This window comes from Myripristis murdjan, chromosome 1 (assembly GCF_902150065.1).
Source record: "Myripristis murdjan chromosome 1, fMyrMur1.1, whole genome shotgun sequence".
NCBI classification, from domain to species: domain Eukaryota; kingdom Metazoa; phylum Chordata; class Actinopteri; order Holocentriformes; family Holocentridae; genus Myripristis; species Myripristis murdjan.
Window position 1 is genome coordinate 10937995 of NC_043980.1, and position 25236 is coordinate 10963230.

Here is a 25236-nt window from a genome sequence, read left to right on the forward strand (position 1 = left end):
CTTGCTCTCTCTACATGGCTGGATGGGATCTTGGCTGTGGGACCAGATGGGTGATGATGGATGAGGTGGAGTGGAACATTTGTGGGTCACAGCACCCAACGCTCGGCATACTTGCCATTAAGCCAGATTTTTCTTAAAACTACGGGTCAGGGCCTGAAATGCGTTGCAGTCCATCGCTGTTGGAGCCACACGATATGACTAATAATAACCTGTGTTTCTCTGAACCAAAATTTGACTCCCAGGTTGAAAAAGCTGGACAACTCTGAAAAACTAACCAAACACAAAGTGCTTTGTACTATTGTTTTGCATTAAAAGCATAAAGACTTTTCTACTGCTCCTACAGTAAGTACATGGATCTGCTACCTCCTCCTAAAACACGAGCTCAAGCTAAATCCCTCCTTTGTTCTGCTTTCTCTTAGCAGCATGAAAACAACACAAGTTTCCAGAGGCAAAGCTGAAGAACTGGGCTGAACTCCAAATAACGCTGGAGGACCCCTGGAAGAGGCTGCACTGACCTAGTGAAACCAAACAGGCCCGGCTCTGGATTTACTGCGTTTAAGTTTCTGGTGTTTTTTTTGCTCCATTAGAAAACACTGAGCGCTTATGGAGACGGGATGACATGCGGTGCAGGTCGCGAGGCAGAGCGTAACCTGTTAAGGTCACCGACACATTCCTCTAGTTTCTAAGTATAGCAACCCCGATATAGGATCACTAATCAAGGCAGACGTACACAAAACCTTGACACTGTCAAAAGTCTTTGATCAGCCTGAACTTATTCTAAGACATGCACAGTAACTTTTTGAACGATTATCAAATGAAAAAAAAAAAAAAAAAAAAAGCCTTTAGAGCATTCTTAACCAATTATGAGTCCAAATAAAGAAAATACGTCTGTTTTAGTTGATCTTAAATGAGCAGCTGATTGATCGATGTTGGCTGACAGATTATTAATCATTTGTAATTTCGGTAAATGATTAAATAATCATGTTTGTCATTCACTGAGTCAAAATTTTGAACCCTTGCTGATTGCAATGTCACTAAGATGTTGAGACTTCTCTCTGTTCAGAAAACTACAAAACTGATACTTTGGGTTTTTCAGGTGATGCTCAGACTAAAGAGAGGATATCACTTTGGACCCTGCCACCTGAGCACGAGCATGTGTCATTATTTTTTTTAGATTGAATTATTAATGTATAACCAAAATAATGAATCATAATCAACAGACAATGAAAAAAAAAATCATTAGTTGTGGCCCTAGACTTAATAATTAAGTGACTCTTTGAGAACAATAGAGAATGCTTTGATGTTAAAGTCAGCGCTGTATTGGAGAGTATCTGGATTATTCAAATCTCTTTGTTTGCCTTGATAAATTTACCTTAGAGGACCTGTGAGAAGTGTTTTGCTGCCATTACTCAAAGTCCAGAAATATTACAAACACAAACACATCTTTTTTTTTTTTCCAGCTCCAAATTCATATAAATCTCTGTGAAGCTGTTTAGCAGTCACACACTACCACAGCACCTAAAAAACTCTTCAGTCCAATACATCACTCTGTAAACAGGGCAGGTGGTGAGACGACAGCGCGGGGACTTTACGCTCTCGAGCACTTCCTGTTAAGTGTCTTCAGATTTACACAGACGTGAAAAATGTGAAGCTCACCGAAAAGAGAGCGTGCAGTGTGCAGGAGGATGATTTAACTGAAGACATCTTGGAGAAAGCTTGGTGAATGTAAATATTAGATGCTCTCTGAGCTCGTCATAAACGCACAGCATGTCTGAGCTAATCTCCAGCTGATGTACACCTGAGAGCCGGGCTGCTCTCCAAACATGGGAGTCTGACATGTATCATGACAGTTTACCATAAAGACGTGCAAATGCTTTCGCCAGTGTTTTATTACTCCTGGCATTAATTTTAAAAACACATATATAGCAACCATAGGTCAGCGGCATGTCAGCTTTAATGCTCCCAGCTTCTGGTGTATAGACTCTCGAGGGAGGGAGAACAAAAACAACAGTAAAACTAGTTTCCTCAAAAGAATTCAAAGTTTGTTTGATCTTATTTGGCACACTGGACTGATACAGTTTATCACTCATGACGTTCAATGAGACACACTCTTGATCACAATGATGTTTTTCAGAGTGGAGGCTGCGACAGGCAATTTATCCTGATGCAACCTTAACTGCCCTGATGTGCTAAACATGGACACAAAGGTGAAAACACATGTCGAGAATTATTTGCAAACACTTTTTGACACTGTTGTGAAGCTGGGCCAGTAGATGGACTGTGGGTTAAATGGGAATCTTTAGTCTATTTATGGGGAACAAACAAATCTCCACATTATTCCTATATTAGTCCCTTGAAGTCTTTGCAGGTCACAAACATACGGTAGCTTTCTATACCAAATTAAGCACACTTACTAGTATTTTTTTCTTTCTTTGTGACAACTACAGTGGTAATCATACGAATGTAATTTTTTACAGGACTACCATAGCTTATTTTTGGAGGGATGTCTGAAAAGGCCCAGTGGCAAACAGCTGAGAGGCAACTGGCCTGCTGTCTGTGACCTAAACAGAAAGCGACTCATGTGACAGAGATATAGATAAGAAAAGACAGACATTACATGGTGTGTGTCTTGCCTACATGTAATTAGGGTGTCCGTTCACTTGGTGGCTTTGAGTTTAGTGCTGGAACAATGCACTTACTAAAATAGAACAGATCAGCGCCATGCAGCAAGAGAGCTCCTGTTGTCACCAAACACACATCAAAATAGTCATTCTTGCCCGTTTTATTGTTCTGTTATTTATCAAATAGCTCGAAGCAAAGCTGTTGTTTATTTAGCTGGGAGCAGGAGCCAATCAAGGACCCCTGGTGAGTCTCAGACCCAAATTTGTTGGCCGGTAAGGAGTCATATATCACGAGCTGGATAATGAGGGGCCCAACAGTTCACTTGCAGCCTCAGGCCCGGGGTCAGGCCATTTGTGCATTCTGCAGAGGTCAACATGCTGCGTTGTTTTTTCACACACATGTCAATTCACAGGCTATCTTCCTGAAATTGGACCTTAGCAGGGATTTGGACTGGATGTATCAATCTCACTGTAAGTGTGCATTTTAGAAAACAAAACAAAGTGAGCTGGTGCTTGAATCGGGATGCCAGAGAGCTACACCTACAGTATTTCTACAAAATGCTTAAAGATGACAGGAGCCAGATGACCAAAAACCCTTTTAGCTCACGCCTACAACAGACCACGCTGGATTGTTTGAGAAAATGGGAAATAAATGAAAAGTAAACACATAAAGACTCTCTACTGAGTAATAAGGCTACTGAAGCAGATCTCGGCTGATGTATGTAGGTCATGGAGCAAATGACAACCAACGGACAACTGTTGCATCTCACAGCACTTGTTGACTGAAATCCTTATGCAAGGTGATAATAATGTTGGCCTATATTTTATATTTAACAACTTCCCTCAAACCCCTGAGTTAAACTGTCAGCTGCGACTTTTGCATGTGTTGAACTGTGTTCATAGACCAATTGCTTTGCTATCTTTGTCACATCCATGACCCCTACATTTTTATTATACTAAGACTGTAGAGGCAGTGTGTGTCTGTACAAAGGGTGACAAGTGAGGCGAGCCATTAAAGGCTTGAGACAGTCATTATTATACATTATCCAACTGGGATAATTACTACCAAACTGATTTATAGCAGCATTAAACAGTTTGTAGCTCTGATGGGGAGGCACAGAGCCCATCAAGGATCCTACCTTCAAAGTCACTGGCTCTAATAAGGGGTTTCCACGTTTTTTTTTTCAATAGTAGACTGTGGACCCTCATATGATCAGACCATATCACACTACAGGAGTCCCATCTGAAATTAGTTTTCTCATGTAGTTATATGCTACATCACTGAGAAAACCCCACTTTAGTACACTTTCTCATAGGGAGAATAAAAAGATTAGTGAAACTGAACTAACCCTTATTTTTTCCTGGACACCCTCTGGATATATCCTCCCCTTCAGACCCCATGCAGGTCCCCGGACCCTGGTTTGGAAACTTTTTTTTTTTTTTTGCATGTGATGTTTTTTAAGACAGCCCAAATGTGTTATCCCTTTAGTTACTTTAACTCAGAAGCGATATCATGTCTAATTTGTCTGTTTTATTGCCTGCGGTATAATTTTGCATTTAGTTTCCGTACCTCCTCCAGCGCTATTTATAGCCGGACAGTCCCGCTGGGTGACAGCAACGAATACTTTGACCAGATATGGTTTCCTTCAGAGCCGCCTGGAGACGCACTGCCCGGTCCGCTTTGGTGCAGGCACAGAAAAACGCGGAATCCGCCAAACTTCACTGAACGAAACGGTCCATGACCCGCGGATAATCCTGGAAGGAGCCGATGTGAGCGTCCCGGCAAGTTTTCCCTGTCTCAAGTCGACTCTCTGTGGTTTGCGGAGGCTGATCTCCTCTCCCGCAAAGGGCAAAATAAACTTTTGGAGAGAGAGAGAGAGGGAGAGAGATCCTCCTCCTCCCTCCGCCCCCCACACGGCTGCTCTGTCACTCCGGTGATGTCATGAAATGTAGCCGCATCTGTTATCGGACAGAGAGACAAGAGGCTCCCGCTGTTTTTCTGTCGTTTTCTGCAGGAAGTTGACGCTCATAAGCCGATTGTCTACAGTATTTAAATATTACCACATAGGAATATTTCGGAGTAGTTTAAGTTAACTCAATTTATAGTCGCGGTAGATGCTGATTTCCTTTTATGTATCTGTATCAACAAAGTAGCAGGGATTCGCCTTTTTCCTCCAAATGGCTGCGGCAAAAACAGGACAATGACAAATACAACTGCAGGCATCACAGCTGTAGTGTCCGATAATAGAACTATGGCAGCCACTGTGAGTTTTGGCCTGAGTAGCCACAGGCCTCTGCATTTCCAAGCAGCTTCTGTAGGTCTACAGTACACCTAAGTTTTCAATCAAAATACAACTTCGGCGGTTTCACAGGTACATGTTTTAGTCCACCGAGAACAACTTTTCATTTGAAACACTTGCACAACTTGCCTTGTTAAACCTATTTACAGAAAAAATGATGTCCAACAACAGGTCTGCATCTGTTTAAGATTAAAGAACTGAACCATGCAATACAGTCATTTGCACTCAATTACCGACAAAAAAACGTCACTTTCGTTATAAAAACAAAGACGTGGTGTACACACATAAAAGCAAAACACACAAAAGGAATCAACTCACGGTAAACCATAACAAAATAAGGTAATAAGAAACTAATATTAATGAACATATACAAAGTATACAACACACAAATGACTTAACTGCAAGAAGTTAAAGTTTTAGTTAATGAAAGAATTACAAAATAAGAAACAGATGCAGCAAAAGTAAAAGCTTAACAATGTCTGGGCTCATTTCAAAATGGCAACCTCTGGGACTGGTAGGAGAAACATTTGATGGTGTTAAGTTGGTTAGTTATATCCTTTTCCATCAATTGCGAGCACAGTGTGTACTGGGAGGAAAAACGCAACATCATACCAGTCCTTAAATTCTGGGAAGAAAACAAAAACTCCCCAAGTTCGTTTAACTATGTACAACTAAATGGCTTCATTCTCAAAGTCTGAGGAAGCTCTGGGATGATTAAGACCAATCATTTAGCCACACTCCATGTGGAGCTGCCCTATGTGTCCGAGGACAGCTCGCCAGCAACATCCAGCATTATGTTATGAATCCAGATGTCTCTATCTTCGTGGTTGGTGTCCACCAGGTACACTGTTAGCCTTCTCTCCCAGAGATCAGCTTTGCCCTCCGAGCTGTCCAAGACACTCTCAACCTGGGCAACCAGCCCTCGATTCTCCACGTGCTCTCTGAAAATCATGGAGACCTCCTCAGACCACTGGCGCTGACCCACACCTTCCGGTGGAAGAGGATGAGTTATGTGGGGAATGAGAGAGAGAGAGCTCAATGTTTTAAGACTATAGGAACAGCCCTGCAGCATCAAATATCAAAATACATAAGGCAGCCAACAACTACCCAATACAAAGAAGAAGAGGAGAAGAAGAGGCGGGGCTGAGAGAAAAGAGAGACAGAGAAAGGTTGTGTAAAATGTTCCTATCCAGTATTATACCATATTGACAGCAAGGGAGGCTGTAGTCTGAATATGATTTTGGTCTGGGCTACTCAGCTCATGCCCTCCACCATTATCCCATAATATCACTAACAAGTTCAAATTACTATAATTTGCATTAAAGTACTGCTGTACAGTTCAATATAATGAAATGCTTGCACCATGGCTCTCTCTTCTTGAAACTGTTTATGAATAATAAAATGGTGCCCCCTAAAGAGATGGGTGCAGTAATGTTGGATCTGTCTAAAGTACTTATTTCTCACTTGTAGCATTATTATAGTTTTGATGAAAAGATAATCTGTTTTATTAACATGTAAAAACACTTGCAGGCAATAGCTACACAGATGTGAAGATCTGCCTGCCTCTTTCCCTATATTCCCAATTTTTTGGCTGCTGTTCAGACTAAGCATACAATATGAAAACATCATTTACAATGTGACATCAGTTGTCATTATTGATGTTTAACAACATGACCAAAAAAGACCAATACACCAGTGATGATTGATTTATTTTCCTGTCATATATGCACACAAGTTTCTTATACCCATGATAATAATCACTAGTAAAAATAACAGCTAACTCCAGTCTTAGTAATCTGTGATGCAACACTACTTCTGCAAATATTCAATGGCAGGACAGTGCCATCCGACTCACCGGCCAGCTGTGCGCTGATGGCCTGAAAGGGCAGCTGTCTGAACTCCTCGATGAGAGGCCGGAGCTGAGTAGAGCTAACCAGCTCATGCTTCCCGTGATCCAGTTTGTACACAGAGACCAACCTGTTGCTCAGGATGCCCTTCACCAGCACACGATGCCAACTAGGTAGAGAGGGGCCTCAGTTACTCACTGACTAGTATATTGTGTCACATACAAAACAAGCTCTGGAGCTAACACTGAAATTCACATCCACTGAGGAGACGTGTTAAACATAATTAATCCACCATGAGAAATGAGTGGTCTTTTGTTTTCAATATCCTGCATATCATGTAATACTACCTGCATTATACAAGTTTACAATCTATGCACAATGAAATTTAGATGAATGATGAAATTTTACAGGGCCTGTTTAAGACAGTTTTGCAAAACTTTGCAAACAAGCGATAAAAAGCAATTTTCACACAAAAAGATGAACAGATACATAAATGTCAGATAATTATCAAATGAGCCAGCTGAATAGTTGGCTGTTGGCTGGCTAACTTAATATTCTGGCCCATCCCTGCTGATTTGGCTGCAGATGTCAACATGCACAACAGCTGCTCACGCTGATTAAAAAGTAAGCATGTAATACTAATTGAATAAAGGCAAAATTTTGTTTTTCCCCCCAAATCTTGCTACGTGGCATGTTGCAGTTGCCCTCTGTGTAGCACCCACATTTCTATGCTATATACCACCTACTTTTTGTCCACCTTGGCTGCATAGATCTCTCCCTTTTGGATTTGTGTGGCTGTTGTGGTGCTCTCCATCTTGTTATAATACAGGATCATCTCTCCCATGAGCACCACCAGCTTATGCACATCCTGCCACGGCTGTATGACAAAGTGACCTGGATGACAGGCCACCGGCACAAACACATCCATGTTTTGACCAGGCTACAGAAAGGAGGAGGGATTGAGAGGAGAGTTATTACACGGCTTTACTAAATAAAAATACTTCATTCTCACTGGCAAATCAACACAATTCCTAGGTCTGATGTCTTTATTTCTATGGTCACATTTCTGGTACAGCGTAGGATGCCACCAATGTTTTTATGTCTAGATCTTAATTAAACCTGGTGGGGTTTATTTCACAATAAGGCCCCAGTGGCTGTACGTTATTATTTCTGTAACTTACAAATAACATGCAGTTTGTCCGAACCAAAAGACAGAACACAAAATAATTCCCTCCCTGCCCACCTGAGGCAGATCCAGCGGAGGAGGCAGTGGCAGCGGCTTTGTCAAAGGTGCGGTGGTCTTGATGGGGGCAGCTGGTTCTCCTGCTACACACATTCCCGCAGTTGAGGATGGTAAAACAGGGTTCACAGTTGAACTGTTCAGAGACAGCTTCTCTACCAGTGCACTTAAATTACCTGTTGAGTGTTGGAGGCACATTCAACAACAGAATTTAGTGTGACACATAAAGCCTCTCAGTTTTATCCATCCATGTCGACAATAGAAGTCGACCTGTAGAGTCAGTGGTCAAAATGTGATACCAAATCAATGTTTCTGGATATTAACTGTTTAAATACACAATGAGGAGTTAGCATTTCATTCAAATAAGTAGTTCTTGTTGTTGATAATATGGTTGCATAAGGTGTTGATAAAATACTTCATCTCAGTAAAATATATAATCATATACTATACATGATTTTCTAGTTCTGACTTTGGAGGAGTTGTTCACATACAAAGTTCAGACTAAGCTGACTGGGATTCTGTCAGCAGGCCCAGTCTCGTATGGTTTTACCTGTATCCAGATTGTTATTACTGATGGTGTTGTTGTTTTGCTCTGCGAGTTTCTGCCACAACTCTGACTTGGACAGCTGATGGTTAATACTCTTGTCCAGTTCCTGGCTGTCAGCACCAGTGAACAAGTACATATGTACCAGCTTGTCTGCTTTTTCCAGGTCCAGCTTCAAGACCTGAGGGGAGAGAAGCAAAATAAATAACTAACTAAATAAATAAATAAAAACAAAACAACACTGGGAAATTATTTTATTGTGCCAAAACATTGCCATTATAGTTTCAGGAGATGTACTGGCACTATAAATCTTGTCAGGTCACCTGTAGTTTTTGTGCATCCAGAACAACGTAATTATTATGTACTGCTATGTTTACTTCAAGTTAACTGGAACACTGCTCGTGCTGTAGTTGATCTTACAACAGAAATTATTGCTGAAATTTGGAAAATGTAACTCCAGTCTCTATGTGTGTGTGTGTGTGTGTGTGTGTGTGTGTGTGTGTGTGTGTGTGTACCTTCATTCTACAGTCCTCAGAGCCCAGGACAGCCTCCTTCAGCCAGAGGATGGCATGAGGGCTCCAGTCTCCAGCAGGAACAGACAGATCTGCCAGACGGCACCTTATAGCCTGAAAGACAGACAGCAAACAGTAAACACAATACATTCAGGGTGACATTCAAATGTGCAGACAATTAATAGAGAACCACTGTAAGATGCATTGTTCTGAGAACAATAAACAACTTCACTGTGTCAGAGAATTTTCTGTATTCCTAGAAAATCAAATGTGAGGATCTTTAGTATGGAAGCTGCAAGATGTGCTTTTTCAGTTTATTTATGTAGCACCCCTTTAAGCAAATCAGTGTAAAGTTATCAATGGTGAAGAAAATGTTATTTCCAGCACAGTCTATCTAGAACATGAAAGAGCTCCATCCAATCAGATTGTGCACATATCACAATATAATTTATAACATGCATGGTGTGCACATGGGATATTATATTTTATATATTTTTATGTCTGTTCTTTTATCAGAACAATACTCCATAACAAGTTTCCCCAACTGGAACAGTGAAGATTGACTGATTGAGTTAACAGTTTTTTAATAAGGCACCAAACCAAAACAATGAGCACGTTTACATGCACACCTTATTCCTGTATTAACCGGAATATTCGCAATATTCCGGTTGCGCACGTGTCATGTAAACACGCACCGAACCCGATTAAGGTCATATTCCGGTTGGAGAGAATTCCGAATAAGAACCCTGGAATATTCCTGTTCCAACCGGAATATTGGGGCATGTAACCACCTTAGTCGGAAAACTCCCCGAACCGGAATATTCAGTCACGATTGCGCATGCTCGACTCACAAGGCGTCTTTGTTGCTATGGTTACCTGCAAGCGGGGAAAACGGCAGGGCGAACAGCAGCAAGAGCCAGGAGACTGCAGTCCACCTTCAGCTAATGAAAGACTTAAATATCACGGAGTATATCGATGGGAGAAAACATAGAAATAGCGACAGAAGAAGAAGAAAAGAAGAAGAAGACGAGGAAGAAGACTTCTTCGTCTGTTTTTCCGGCAGACCAGACGCCTATACGCGTGCTGCTGCCCCCCCGCGGCTGAGTGTCGCATTACGTCAGAGAGTGGAATACGCCGAAACACGGGGGCATGCCAAGTAACATGTAAACGGAATATTCCAGTTGCCGCGGCGCAGTTACCTTAACCGGAATATTGAGCCGAACCGGAATATGGTGTGCATGTAAACGTACTCAATGAGGACAATACACTTGGTGAACGAGCTCAACTGAGGTGCAAACACAAACACATGCACAAAAACACCCGACCTGTGGCGGAATGACGAGGAAGTCGTTGAGGAGGGGAGGGGGCATCTCTCGGAGTTCAGTCACCTCCACAGAGGCTGGTATGCCCAGGTCAATGAACAAGATGTCCACAACTCTGCCATGGAGGCTGGTGATCTTAAAAAAGATCAGGACAGTTAAAATGTGACCACATAACACTACAATGTTCCTATAATGTTATTATATGGCCTTAGAGAGAAGTTAGCTGCAATATTTGAAAATATGCTTCTTATATTTACATTTCTAAAACATTACTGTAATTCTTTGCATAGCATGTCATTTATTTATAGATTTCACTGGAGAAAGTGAGCTTTTGGAAAAACACCATGAAATATAGTGATTTTTTCTATTCCTTTATTTGTGCACTGACACATCCAGATACAGGATCTTTAGCTGTGTCAGGCAACAGTGCATGCCCAGTAGAGGGTTAATTTGTGGGATCACTCAGACAGCTTTATAGTAGAGGCTGATTGCAGCTGAAAAAAATCCCTTGAAATCCCTTGAGATGTCTAACCCACTGACTTTTTGGGCCTATTCTAAAGTTTCCAAAGATTTGATTACATATTATGACTTTCAGTAATGGTAAAAAACATTCTCATTCTGATCTCAGTTTCTCAGGGTTCATGGGAAACTCTGCTCACACAGTCGTGTCACAGCCCACGTCCTCCAGCATTTCCTACCTCCACTCTCGACCACCTCCCCTTGTAGCGTGCCAAACACAACTTGCCACCAAAGGGCCGGGAGACCAGGGAGTCTGATGTCACCTGGTAGAGACAAACAGGGACACACACATAAGCACATCGTAGGAAGACCTGCATTAACAGTGAGTCATCCCTCACTTTGAGCAGGCCGCTTTTAGCCTGAGTGAATACAAAGCCTTCTTCAGTCTTAAGCTGTTCATCAACATCTCTCCTTCATGACTAAAGTGGTTTAAAAAGGTTTTGACCTGATCTGTCTCATAAAAAATGAACAGATGATTTTAACATTTTGACTGTTAGTGCTCTCTATCTCTATTTACTAAACATCATGCTTTTGCTTTCACTTCATGCCATAGTCCACCCCTCCGCACCAACCTGAAAACAATGTACATAGCTCCTGATAGCATTTCATTATATTTAAAGTTAAACATACTGATGTAACTAAAACCCAGTCACTGCCATGCTATTCAGAGACAAAGACCTCTACCTTGTCAACAACTCACTCACTTCCAGTAACTTTAAAAAACAAAACAAAACAAAACAAAACAAGCAAACAAAAAAAACTGCTGTATAACTTACCCAGGATAAAACTGATATAGTCATAAAACTTATACATAATTAGTCTTATTCAATAAGAATATTCAAATTAGCCATAATAATCATAAAACCTACAGCACTATTAAATAGTGAAGCCAATAGATTTGTAGTCTTCTGGTCGGTCGGTTGATATGCTCGTCTGACCCAAATTCTCATTGGTTGCAGAATCACTTGTGTTACTTTGACAGGCAGAAGCATGTCATTTTCAAAGGCCAGAAGGGACATATGTAAACCTGATGTATTTTTGTGTGCCCCTTCCTTTAAGTCAAGACACTTCACCAATGAAATGCGTTTTCATTTGCTGAAACAAGTGAGGAAGGTAAAATGCATTATGGGATGCATTTTTTTAAGCACTCTTAACCTGTTTGTCACTTAGCTGAGTGCAGGAAAATTAAATTGGGTTTAGCCTCTGTATGGACCGCTAAAAAGTTTCTGAGTTGCACTTTTGACAATGACAATGGCTGAAGACTTTAGTGCGGGAAGACACTGAAGCTGAGTACAGCAGTTACTTTAAGGATGAAAAAAACAAACAAACAAACTAGAAGATTCAGCAATAGATTGAGATTATGATGCTACTGCTGCCCTGTTAACCAAGACTCAGAGGGATGATTCAATACACTACCACTTGCTTATGTTTATTTATAATATATTTAGCCTACCAGGTAGGCTAGAGTGCACTTGGTACACTCACTGTACACTAGATTAACTGAATTGGCCATGGTGAACGTTATAATTGGCAGACATCTGTTTTGTTCCCCCAACGACTAATCAATTAGTTGAACAGAAGGTCAAATGTCAGTTGAGCAAGATTTTCTTAGGTTGTCTGCAGCCCTAGCAGCCAGCAAGTGCCAGGGAAAGTGGAGGCGATACAGGACTTGTGTTGTGCACCTGCGAGATGAAGAAGGCCTCTGTTTTGTCCAGTAACTTGCTGAGTTTTGCGGTTCCTCTGGAGGGCAGCTGGCAGTAGATAAGTCCATCCGAACACACATTGGTTACACACACATCCTGATATGTAGTGTTTACCTACAGGCAGCAAAACAGATAAAGGGGTTATGGAAAACAAGATGGGATGACGGCAACTGTGCTACATAGTGCTAAGAGTCAGTGGGTTTTCACTGCAATCAAACACTACACTAGATTTCACTGATTAGTTCAAGTTCTCTGGTTGAAGGTGTCAGCATTTTTGGACACCTTAGCATATTTCTTGGGCCACTTGAAGATAATTATGAAAACTAAACTTAAATAGGCCAACAAAGTCCAATTAACCTCTGGAAAATATAATGTCTATTTGCCTAACCACCCGCCCCCCCCAATTATTTGATTACACACAGAAACACTATTCTTACAGTTAGAGGATTGTCCATCGTCTTGTCTTGTAGGGCTTTGAGGCAGGCAGAGTTGATGTTCACGTCATCATCCTGCGATGTGTCATACAGCACCACCACAGACGTCTCATTGTGATTACATGGTTCCAATGTCTCCATCAACAGGATCTTTCCAATTGCCAAGCTGTCCAAGGTGGACAGGACCGATGGATGAGAGCTGTGCAGCTCCAGACCTGGGAAGAAAAGGGTGTAAAGCGAGATGGAGGACGGATATAAGAGATGGAATATTATTAGGTATTGCTCAGACTGTCAACTCTCCAGAGTGGAGAAATGGTGAAGGTGGGAAGTGAATGATTCTGGGCTGAGAATGAATTGACAAAGGGGCAAATAAATGGGAAAAACAAATGAGAGAAAGAGCCCCATGTAACAGTGTTTACAGGCTCTATAACTACCTGCCAAACTGTTTGTCCTGAAAGGGCAGAAAGACAAAGTTTGAGATCCATGCATTTTTAAAAAAACATTTGTGAATAGATGGAACAAGTCCTAGTGTAATATTTCTCTTGTGTGCACCTGCTAATCGAACACTGGTGGCCTGGAAGGGCAGAGAGAGAAAGTTCTGGTGCAGCTCCAGCAGACTGGTCAAACTGGTCTCAGCAGAGAAGCCATAGTCCACATAGTACACCTGATAGAAACACAGACAGAAGCTCTCCAGTTACAGAGACATCCACACACCTATATTCCTTCACATTTGTTTATTTAAAGAACTGAAAAAAGGATCAAACAAATCACTACAATGCCAGCATCAGTAAATGACTTTGACCATGTTGGTCAAGACCTGTAACGTGTTCCCTTTTTTGCTAGTTTACCCACTGAACCAACAGCCTGAGACACAAGCTGACTAGTTAACAATTATTAACAAGTACTGACAAGTATTAACCGACTCATTAATTAGAGATGGGACCGATCCGATCCAGTATCGTATCGGATGCCGATATTGATGTAATTCAGGTATCGGATATCGGCCCGATGTCACCGATCCTCTTCCTGATCCACAATCAGTTTCTGCTGTTAGCCTATATGAATAATGCAAATTTAAGCCCATAGCCAACATGGTTAAGCATACAAATACACTTCTACAAAGTTACTCAGCTTCCCCTTCCCTCCCCCCCAGAATTCTACCAGTTACGCAAGTGACGCTAATCACGTGACATGACGCTATCTGAAGCTCATCACGACACGTTCGCCGCCAAACAAATATGTCGCTAGTCTGGAGATATTTCAGTCTCGAGGACCCGAAAAGTGACACAGCAACGTGCAAAATATGTACAGCCAAAGTTTCGAGGGGTGGAAGTTGTGTTGCCGCCTACAATACTACAAATTTACAGAAACATCTATAGAAGCACAATGTGAAAGAGCCCGAGGTCCAGAACCGAGAGAGAACCGAGTCCAAAAGGCAAAGAAACTCTCCAGCTACCGCAGCGCACTGACATAGATTGCATAACAAAGCGAAGAGTTGCCACTCCGCTATATTTTCACTGACTAACAGCAGCACACTGGCTTAGCTTGTCTATTCAGAGAAGAGGTATCACTTTGTCTTATTTTTCAGTCTATGTTGTCACATGCATACTACTGCTGTTTGATAAGTAATTTACATTGTTAAAACAAATAATAATTTAACATATTGTTACTGTAAAAAGTACTCTGTCAACCCTCATGTGAAATAATTACTGATGCATCCTCTTGTCATTTTTGTTCAATCATTAATAACATATAATTTTCACCCTTTATTGCTATAACAACGTAATCATTAAATAAACAAATAAATAAAGTGTTGTTTATTTGTTACCTCAATTAATTTAAGATAATTTCTATTCATTTGTGTGCATTCTAGTCATTAACATTTTAGTCATTAACATTAACATTAAAAACACCACTCTGTGGTGGAAAATGTTGGATTTCGTGGCCTCATCAAGCACCTAGAGCCGAGGTATGTCCTGCCACAAAAAACAAACGGAGGTATCGGTATTGGTATCGGCCAATATTCACATTCTCGTATCGGTATCGGACCTGAAAAAAGTGGATCGGTGCATCTCTATCATTAATTAATGAATTTAGCAATTAACTTGTCAATAAATCACTTAATTGATCAACAGAAAATTAAACAATTAGGATTCTGATAGGCAAGCAATTACTCATTATGTTTCACTCCACAGTTAGAGAGCAGAGATTTAAATAACTGAAAAACTGACAATAAAAAGTAATTATTTACTACAAAACCAAGACAAAAGTTCAGCCTTGGAAACCACATCAAGAACCAATTAAAAATCACCTAACCATGTGATCAACCAAATATTTAACTTACTATACTACTCACCTTGACCTTATTGGAGGTCATGACATCTATGATTTGGACTCTGGCCAGCTCATCTCCTTCCTCCCCTCTGACTGCTGCCAGCTGCCCAATGGCAGGGCTATGCAGACGCTGGTGGTCAACGGAGCTTTGGCTATAGAATGAGCACATGGCATCCTCCATTGCCTCCTGGGCATTTGAGTAGTTCTCACCTACGTACCTGAACAGGAAGAGCAGATGCCTTAATATAATGATGGTGGTGATATTATGGCCAAAAGTAAAAACAGACAGCATTCCCACTGTACAACTGTGGGGCAGCACAGCAACAGGTGTCTTCATGAGTGCCTGAGCGTGCGTGTCCTACCTGACAGTAACAGTGTTGCTGTTCAGGGCATCAGTAACCAGCACAGAGGGGTACTGATCTGAAGGCAGAACCAACAGAGGAGGCACCACAGAGCTCAGCACCTTGACTCCAGAGGGTAGGCTTCTACAGGGTTGGCTCTCTTGGCTCACTGTGTTGCTGCCCATGTCTGGCATATTGGATTTATACAGGATGGCCTGGCCAAGGGATAGATGCATCAACAGATGTATTAACCAAAAATAAACAAATACAGAAACAAATTGCTTAGTGCAGCTTTAATTCCACCTACACCGCTCGCAGCTCCTTTTAACTTGTGAGGTTAATCAAAGATGTCTTGCCCAACTATTACTGTGTTAAACACACTACACTTGTAAAGATTTTTGAACCTTGCAAATGATGTAACCCTAGAACACAAATTGCCCTTTCATATGCATACCTTCTTTTTGTCTGGCAGCGGGTGCTCCACGTTGCAAATATCAAGCAACAGATGCAGGTTATCCAGAATATGCTCAGGGAAAGGTGTCTTGTATGTGTCCATGAAGAGCTTAGGCAAAGCGTGCACCCACAAACCGTTACTGTACTTGGACAGGAGTTCTGTCAGTTTCTGTCGTACGTCAGCTGACACATTGACAGCGGAAGGGCTTGAGGGGGCAGCAGGTGCAGGATTAGAGGTGGAAGGAGAAAAACTGAAATTTGAAGGGGGGATGTGAGGGGGAGAGGAGGGCAACACTGTGGAATCAGAGAAGGGAGAGGAAGCACTGTGGTTGGTAAGCAGGAGGGTAGAGGGTGGAGTGGTGGTGGTAGCTGCTGGGAGGATGCAAGTTGGGATGGGGGTCTGAGTATTTAGGTTTAATGGGAGTTTACTGGGGCTTGTGGGCAAGCTATGATCAGATTTACATTCATGAGTGGGACTGGCTTGAAATGAGAGAGAACTGGAAGCATTATGATCAGTGGGCAACCTGGGGCTATTGTTAGGAGGGATGCTAAACCTTGCAGCCAGAGTCACACTGGAAATTGTCCGAGGAGCAACAGCTGGGTTGAGAGTGGGGCTGTGCAAGGTGACTGAGGATGCTGGTTTTCCTGTAGAATTGTTGACAGGTGGTGGAGGAAAAATGAATGTTGGTTTGGCCAAGGGGCTTTTATACACGTCTGAGGAACTTGGTTTAGGTGCTGTGGCACCTGATGAAATTTTGGGTGTGGTCACAGTGCTGGGTATGGTGGGTGATCCTGCAGTGGTATTGCTGGTGCTCGTTGTGGAAACAGGAAAGGGCTTAGGAGGGAGAGGGGGATAAACCAGGCAATCAGTTCGGTTGGTGCCAGATGCTTTCTCCACCTGTAGAGGCCAGAAGGAAAGAAACAGATAGAGATAAATAACAACCACCCACTTTCATCATTCATCAAGGAAACCCAAACACTGGCCACAGAGCCACAACTGCCAGGGCCAGCTAGGTGTTGAAAAAACACCAAGGGGGCAAATATGTCTAAGTCAAGTGAGGTTTGTATGTACAGTCCTTCATAAAGATAAAACGTCTTGAAAATTTTTTTTATCACGATTGTAGTGGTTAAATTGACAAAAATGGTTATCAGTATTATTGTGGTACAGAAAATGTTCAGAAAGTACTGATAAACAAAATGAAATCACTTCACTAAGTTCTATATTGAAAACCACAAATAAAATTAGCAGCACTATGCTCTTTTTGTTTGCATAAACCACAGCTGTAGTGTCAAAGGGCTTCAGAACTTTTACATTTTAGAACATATCCAAGCCTGTTAGGTGTGTGCATGCAGGTAACTAACTAACCGAGCAGATGCTGGTCCACTTTGCCAGGTCTGTGAGTGCCTGGACATCCAGATGTTGGTTGAACATATCTTTGTAGACTCCCGGCAGTTTGGAGAGCCACAGACCGCTGCAGTACTTTGTCAGAAGCTGAGTCAATCTACCTTGAATCTGCTCCTGGTCATAGACCCCGCACTGCACTCAGCAAAATGATGAGGAGAACCAGAATTTCACAGAATAGATTAGTAACTAACTCCAGCAACGACAACAGCATTGATTCTAAATTTCTAATAAATAAGGAAAATATAATTTAAAACAATTTTCTTAATCTCATAACTACAACACTAAGCTACAAGATGTTAAGAAAGCCTCTCCTCTTTCCTCTTCCAGAGCCCTATTCAACAATTAAATGACTGCTGTGTGCTTCCATGGTGACTTTTAGACTGGTGTATCGCAAGACCATGGTGTTCACAAGATTGTCTACAGACACAGATGCCCCCCATCAGAAAATTTTCTCAGGTATGCCATGTACCATCTTGGCAGTTCACGGATGTCTTGCAGTTTGTTTTATTACATATTATAGAATTGATAAATTCTCCACTGGCTGTCCATCAACATGAACCAACATGTTAGGAGCCATCAACAGGGATGAATTTCAGTGCAACATTCTGATCACATTCCACACAGAAACAAATCTGATGCAGTGCTATGCTTACATTAACAACTAAACAGTAATTTGGTCATTTTTTTTTTTTCTTTTTCAAATCAGATTCCACACAAGTACGCACAAATGTTATTATTTAATGGAGAATTCTAGTGTCCGAGGGTCAAAGAGCTCTATTGGAGTCTCTCCCACTCCGAAGAATGGGAATTGAACAAAACAATGAAAAACTCCTAAATTTAATATTAAGATAATTAACTATTGGCAGCTTCAATCCAAATATGCTTTGACATCAATCATCCAAACCCTTTACCAGTACAACATAAGTTGAGACAGCATGCCCCATTATGACACTTAACTCATTTAACAGACTCATAACTATGGTTACATACCCTGACTGTAGACTGTACCACAAACTGTAACATAAGATGTAAATCTGAACTGGAATTCCTTCACATAAAACTGCTATGCACAAGCTCCATACAAAATCGAATTCTTATCTACCTTGTACTTTCACATTTCATACTAACAGTTATACTAACAGTTAGGATTGTAATAGCAGTAAGCTGAAGGCAGAGGCATGAACTGCAGAATCTGTAAATTTGCTTTCCTTTCCTTGGTCAGAAGTAAGGCGTAAGAGTAAGGAGAGGGGAGACAGTTTGTATGTAAAACCACAGGCATTTAGTGAAGGATGTGATAGAAAGAGTTCCACACATTATACTGGTTATTGCCTACATTTGTGTTTTGTCATCTTCCACACTTTTTATTGGGTTTATAATTTCTAGCTTTTAAGCATTTATTCTATTAGGCTGTAGTCACAGCAGACATCAACCTTGTGATGCTAGGCAGGCTTGGAGCCAAGCATCTAGAAAAAGCCTCACCTTCGGCATTCAATAAGCCTGAACTATGTGCACAGCATATTTTATGAGGAAGTAAACAGGAAAAAATGACATGCAAAAGAGATTCAATCTCCAATGAAAAATGAGATACCTGTGAAGGTTTGGGTTGGGAAACTAGAGCAGGGGGCCTTACTGTAAAAGATGGTGAGAGGAGGAGAGGAGAAGACTGAGGTTAAAAGAAAGGTTTTGATGAGGTTGATATACTGGGACAGATTAAAAACCACAGAAACAAAGAATACTGGGGGGGACTAAAACGCTGATTTATGCAGGCTACGGTGTTAATGGCACAAATGGTAGAATTATGCAATTACAGCCTGAACGGTGGTCAAGAGAGCTTCGTAGCCATGCTGTGCACCTTGCAATTTTTGGAACAACACAGCACGATGCTGTGGAAGCCATATTGGATAAACAAATGATTGAAGCGACCACCAGGAAGGAGTGGGAAATTTCCAGTTGTCAATTCCTTGATAAACAAAGATGGACAAAAGTTTTAAAGAAAAGCACACTCCGTTCATTCAGGCCGTTCCAACTGCAAGAACTATGAATGGCTTGCTGTTGGCAGACACCATGCCTTGCGTGCTGTGAGCACTGTGAAAGTGGAGCATAAATCAGCCTGAAGTTGTACACTGTGTATACTGTGACAGGAAAGAATGGTAAAGAATTAATACATAGAAAGAAAAAAAGGCTTAGGTCCAGCATACCTGAAGGCTTCTGGTAGTTTGTCAGGCTGTTCCTGTTCCAGGTGGCACAGTGGTGAGAAATTAGAACTTAGAGGCATGTTATGAGCTGTTCATTGACATTTACATCCAAATATACTTTATCCCCAAGGGGGGGATCCTGTTTACACTAGTATAAAAGCACTTTTCAATTTAAAATGACTTCAAATTGTGAAGTTGATGGATTGTTTGTGTTGTATGGTTGGGTTTTCACCCTGACCTGAGCTGGATTCATCCCTTTGTTGAAAACCAGGTTTTATCCATTCTGTGTGTATCCTCACCTGTCCACCTGAGCAGCGGGTAGTTTCTTGGCTGGTGAAGTTGATGGTCCTCTGTGTTGAAGTGGGGTGATGGAGCTCAACTTCTGGTCCAGCTGTCTGATGTTAGAAGAGAGCAAATGAAATATATCTTTGTCTCCTCTTTATACTTCTTTTTAATTTCAATTTTTCAGATACAAAAAGACAGGACAGCAACATGACTTTTTGTTGGTGAAGTATGACCTTCTATAAATGGCCGTCTGTACTGTCTATTCATACATGGTGGCTTGTCACTACCCACTATCCAGTTCTTCAATTTATCCCAAACCAACTGCTAAAAGACGTACCAGACTCGGGTTGTTAAAAACAGCAAACGTATAAGTTTCTATTCAGGTTCCCATGTGTTGAATAAACTTGCAAAAGGGACTGCAAATCAGACATTTCTCTTTGTGAATATAAAGAATTATATTAATGCAGTGAATCTAAAAGCTACAGCAAAACTGCACGATCCCTTCAAACTGAAAGTAGGGCACAAAGGTTGTACTGTGCCACTTTCAAGAACTTTGGAAGCCCTGGATTTAGATATTCAAATTCAATGTAGGGCTGTGCGATGTGGTGAAAATTATTATTACGATATAGATCATTTTATATCTTAATAACAATATATATCATGATATGCTATGTTTTCTGTAGATTTAGTGAAACAATCGTTTGTATAATGTCTTTTCTCCTTTTATTTGGAAGTGACATTTAACAAAACTGACATTTGCTTCCATTTGCTCGCATTTTTTGGTTCTCTGAGTTTTGTTATGTGCCGCACTCCTCCATATCTGTTTGGTAATTGAAACACCATCATGGCAACTAGGAGTTCCAACTCAGTGATGTAAACTCCCTGAAGCGGCTTCTGCAACAACCATGACAGAAATGATAGAGGAAAAGTACTATTGGTAGCCATTTTTCTCTAGTCCGCGAATATATTTTGTCATATTGTGGTTTCTCCTGGGCCTGCAGATATCATTCATGTTCTACCTGAAGTCTCCTGAGGCACTGAAGCCTCCGTAGCTGACATGGGGTCGAGGACGGTTCATCGGCCAGCTGGAGGAACTACCAAGACTGGGTTGGCGAAGAGAGGACCTGGGTTTCACTACAAGCATGGAGAGAGTGTTAAAGGGATGTGAAAAGGGGGTGAAAGGGTGGGTTGACAAGATGCTGGGTGAAACAATGTATACAGTGGGGAACAGGATGGATAATGTGGAGTAGAGGAATGAAAAGTCAGGAGAAACCAGGAGTGGATACTAGGAAAAAGGGATGGAGAATGGAGGATGGATGAAGGGGAGGGTGGGAAACAGTAGAGGCATGCACAGGCAGGGTGGTGAGACGAGTTAAAACAGAAAGAGGAGGAATGATTAGCTGCATTTGTTTCCTGCAAAGGCTGAATCTCTTGAATATCTGGAAAAAGACAAGAGGGAGATGAGGAGGGAAAGGTGGAAAGAAGAAATAAAGACAAAGCGGAGCCAAATGCGAAAGAGGAGTGAGAAAGTGAGGGAGAGGTCTCTTTCTGAGTTCTTTCTGGGACATGTCTCCTGCACTCTGGTCCTGAACAAGGGCACAGGATTGGGGAAACTTGGAAATGTAGACATTTGATGAGAGCATTCTTTTATTCATATGGAAAGGTTGCGCATCAAAAGCAACACTGTTAACAGTTTTTGCCATTGATTTATCACAATCTGCAAGAAACAAAAAAAGCTTTAAGTAAGAACCGACACCTGTATTGAGCCTGTCCCTCAGCACCAAGTCTCCTTAGCCAGTTATGCCTTCTTCTAAGAGACAACTCAACTCATCCTGATTCTGATGTTACTTTCACATGTACATCTCAAATTGATTAGTAGAACAAAATTATTTCCCTGGCAATTATGTATTTTCAAAGTATGTGTTTCATCCTGCAGCAGTAAAACACAAATGTTCCTCAAACTTACTACAACTACGCAGGAAAAACCATATCTAAAATTCCTGAATTTAGCATTTTAAAACCTCCATAGACTGGGAAATAAACAGCAAATATCTCTACTTGGGCTGCAGGGTCTTTAAAACATGACGCTACTCTTATTCAGGCTTATTCAAAAACATTCTGGAAATAATAAGTCCCCTTAACTTAGTCTGAAAATTAGCCCACAGAAAGTCAGTCTAAAAACAGTGAGCAACAAACAGATAAGACCCCTGGTGTGGAGGCTCTATGAATGACAGACCTGTGTTTCACATGTTGACTATTAGTCAATAAGTCCAAATAACACCCCAGTTTCTCCTACCATTGCGCATGTAGGGGTTGGAGGGTTTGGGCCTCATCCTGCAGTTGACCAGCTGGGAGTGACCAGGCTTCTTGGAGGTCCTCTGTTTGGCCACCAACTCAGCAATGTGTGCCGTCTCTTTGCACACTGCTGCAAAGCATGTCAACTACACAGCACAGTCCTCAGTTAGGGTACATTACAACAAAGCAAGTCCTTAGTTTAAATGACAGATATGCCAAATAATACCTAGGGAGGGGAAAAGCTGCTCTCCTTCACAGTTTCTAATTTCTAACACTTCTAAACAGTTGAAAGTGCAGAAATCATACCAACAGCTCACCAAGAGGCAGGGACCACAGAATCACAAAAAAATTTATTTAAAACACGGATGTGGTTACCAGGGTTGTTGCAGGTGCTGGAGAATAGGCATATTTCCTAAACAATACTGTCTGAGGGTTCCTGAATGCAACACATCCTGAGATTTCCTAGTGTCAAAAGTTTTTTTTTTTGTTTTGTTTTGTTTTTTTGCTTGACTTTCAATATCAGCTGTAGTTCTTCATTGCACCTAATTCAAACAACAGCAACAATTTAGAGGGATAGTTACCATTATAACTGTGTATTTCTAAGGTCAAAGTGAATTCTAGATCTCTGACAAGCATTACAAATGCAAATTAGGGTAAAGAAGTAGTTACCTAGTTGATCTGTATTAACAGTACTATTTATACTCATGTCTCATATCTGCTCTAAATGTGATAATAGGAGAAAAAAAAAAAAAACCTTACAGCAAATGCCAAGATGCCAACTGCACAGAAAGAGAAAATGCCAGAATGAGGAAACCTGGAAGTTACAGTTTCCAACATAAATTTGTGCAGGAGACACTGGATGGTGTTTGATTATTTGTGCTCGTCTCTAAAAGACTTGATGAAAATTACTGCTTCCACCTTCCAGATTCAGTTTGTGTTAGTTGTCCCTGAAGATGGACCTATATTAAGTATTTTTGTGTACTCTTCATAGAGCTTACAAAATGAACTAGTGACACCATCATCTACTGACATGAACATATTTAGGAACTGTGGGGTATAACATGAGACAAACTGATGTGCTATACATTTTGTTAGGAATCCATCAGTCAAACTGTGCAGAAGGTATTGCCATTACTGTACTGCAGGTGCTAAAGACCTAATTTGGTTAAATGCTAAAGCCAGCCGTCACCTGCCCCATGCGGTACTCCATGCGGACCACAGAGGGGATGCTCCGCAGATACTCCTCCAGGGTTGTGTAGCCCAGCTTCCTCACCGGGATGCCCTCTCCACATAGTGACATGTAATCCGACTGGAGGCGGGTCACAGACACACCACCCTTGCTGGACTGGAGTACAGACCGCAACATTTTCTTGATTGATTCTTCATACGACATCCTGAGAAAGACAGACTTAAACTGACAAGAGAGGGACAGAGAAAGACATCCATGGGGTTTGGATGAGCAACTATTGGAATCCACAAATTAATGTGTTCCCTTGTCAGTGAGCCTTAATTTTCACCCATACCGCTGTTTTTCCCAACCGGTCTTACTAAAAAGGACAAGTAGATAAATCAATAGCCTGACAACTTCTTTGTAAATTAAAACGACAACTGTGGTTTGAGATAGGGCAACAAGGCAATGAGGTATGTTGGTTTCAGAAGGCTACTTTTATTGTTTACAATCGCATGAAATGGTTTGACAAAGTTGCTTTCTCATTTCCAAACAGGTAACAGAAAAAAAATAGAAAAATAAAAATCACATTTCCAGCATTTGTGTGCAAGCCAGGTGAACACGCACAACCAAAGGAAAGCGTGTACGTGCATAAAGCAAAAGTTGGTCCTGATTCTTGTGTGTGTGTGTGAAGAGAGCTGGCTCTGGTCCAGGCTGTAAGCTGCAATGGAAAGCCGGTTAAGACCTTCCCACATTAACAAGGTCAATGTAAAACACAATTGTCAAACTTCTCTCACTCTATTGGTTGTACTTAAAAACGATTTAAACAGGTTTTGCACTGTGCCACTTTCACACAATTGTCATTCAACTAACTCCACTGGTGAATGCGTGAATGAATTTTACAATGAGTTAACAATGACATCTAACATTGCATACTAAAGTAACAGGGCGTCAATGCGGCCTAGATTAACAGGCTAGCTACTGCAGCTAACTTCATCAACAACTGGACCAAGAGCTAGAGGACAGCAAACGTCTTTGCTTCCAACACCTCATCCAATTTGGTTCCTTTTGGCGAAATTTCAGTCCCTTCAATATTTAGGCCGTCGATATTGACAGTACACCCACTAACAAACAATGTTACGTGAGTTTTTAACACTACGGAGGCCTGCAATTAACGGCGCGACGCAAGTAAAGTTAAGCTAGCTACTAAAACAAAACCTCATTATCTTCATCTGCCGCGCCGAAAACCAACCGTTATTTGTGTAATTTAGTGTTGGTCAAATTCAAGCAAACATGACTAACAAGAACTTGCCGGCAGCTAGTTCTTTCTGGTAGTTTATGTTACTGGGGACGACATTTTTCCCTCTGGCCGTTAGCACCCACGCGGCAAACGTAACGTTAGTTTGTCAGCGGTTGAACTTCAAATTGTTGTTACATTACAAAGCCCCCGTGTTTGACTCGTTACCAATAAGCCAATGATATATACCACTGGTAATAACGCAAGTTTGAATATGGTAAAAGGGTTTTGTATTTCAAGTGGTAATTTACCTGTCGTTGCCTTAACAGAAACTCGTTGGTAACTCCCTTCGATGTAACGTTAATTGGAGATGCATGTACGCACCACGCCCATAAGTTTTGTAAGTTAGGACTCAACGCCGAGTCAAATTCTGTCATGTCTTTTGGAATTAACCTTACATTTTTATTTTTTGTTGCATTAA

The 25236-nt window shown here is 41.3% G+C and overlaps 2 protein-coding genes across 5 annotated transcripts in view; both read right to left on the minus strand.

Annotated features, from left to right (window-relative positions):
- tmod1 (tropomodulin 1) overlaps positions 1-4848 on the minus strand; it is a 37991-nt gene extending 33143 nt beyond the window's left edge. For all 3 annotated transcript variants that reach the window (XR_003928513.1, XM_030056833.1, XM_030056820.1), the window contains exon 1: positions 4192-4848. The gene's annotated coding sequence lies outside the window, so the exon portion shown is untranslated. The remainder of the gene's footprint in view (positions 1-4191) is intronic.
- Positions 4849-4981: 133 nt separating this feature from the next.
- Positions 4982-25167, minus strand: tdrd7a (tudor domain containing 7 a). 2 transcript variants are annotated; one of them, XM_030056809.1, is made up of 22 exons: positions 25067-25167; positions 23540-23764; positions 22352-22496; positions 21075-21189; positions 20070-20165; positions 19774-19805; positions 19164-19204; positions 17537-17707; positions 16172-17068; positions 15739-15932; positions 15399-15594; positions 13595-13706; positions 13046-13257; positions 12588-12722; positions 11085-11168; positions 10390-10521; positions 9068-9178; positions 8559-8733; positions 8012-8094; positions 7515-7708; positions 6777-6937; positions 4982-5908 (listed from the first exon to the last, which is right to left on the minus strand). In XM_030056809.1, the coding sequence occupies exons 2-22, from the start codon at positions 23741-23743 to the stop codon at positions 5676-5678; spliced, it is 3723 nt and encodes a 1240-aa protein (XP_029912669.1). In that variant the 5' UTR covers positions 23744-23764; positions 25067-25167; the 3' UTR covers positions 4982-5675. The 2 variants fall into 2 exon arrangements, with proteins under 2 accessions (XP_029912669.1, XP_029912661.1); XM_030056801.1 differs by having other exon boundaries at positions 8012-8184.
- Positions 25168-25236: the final 69 nt, after the last annotated feature.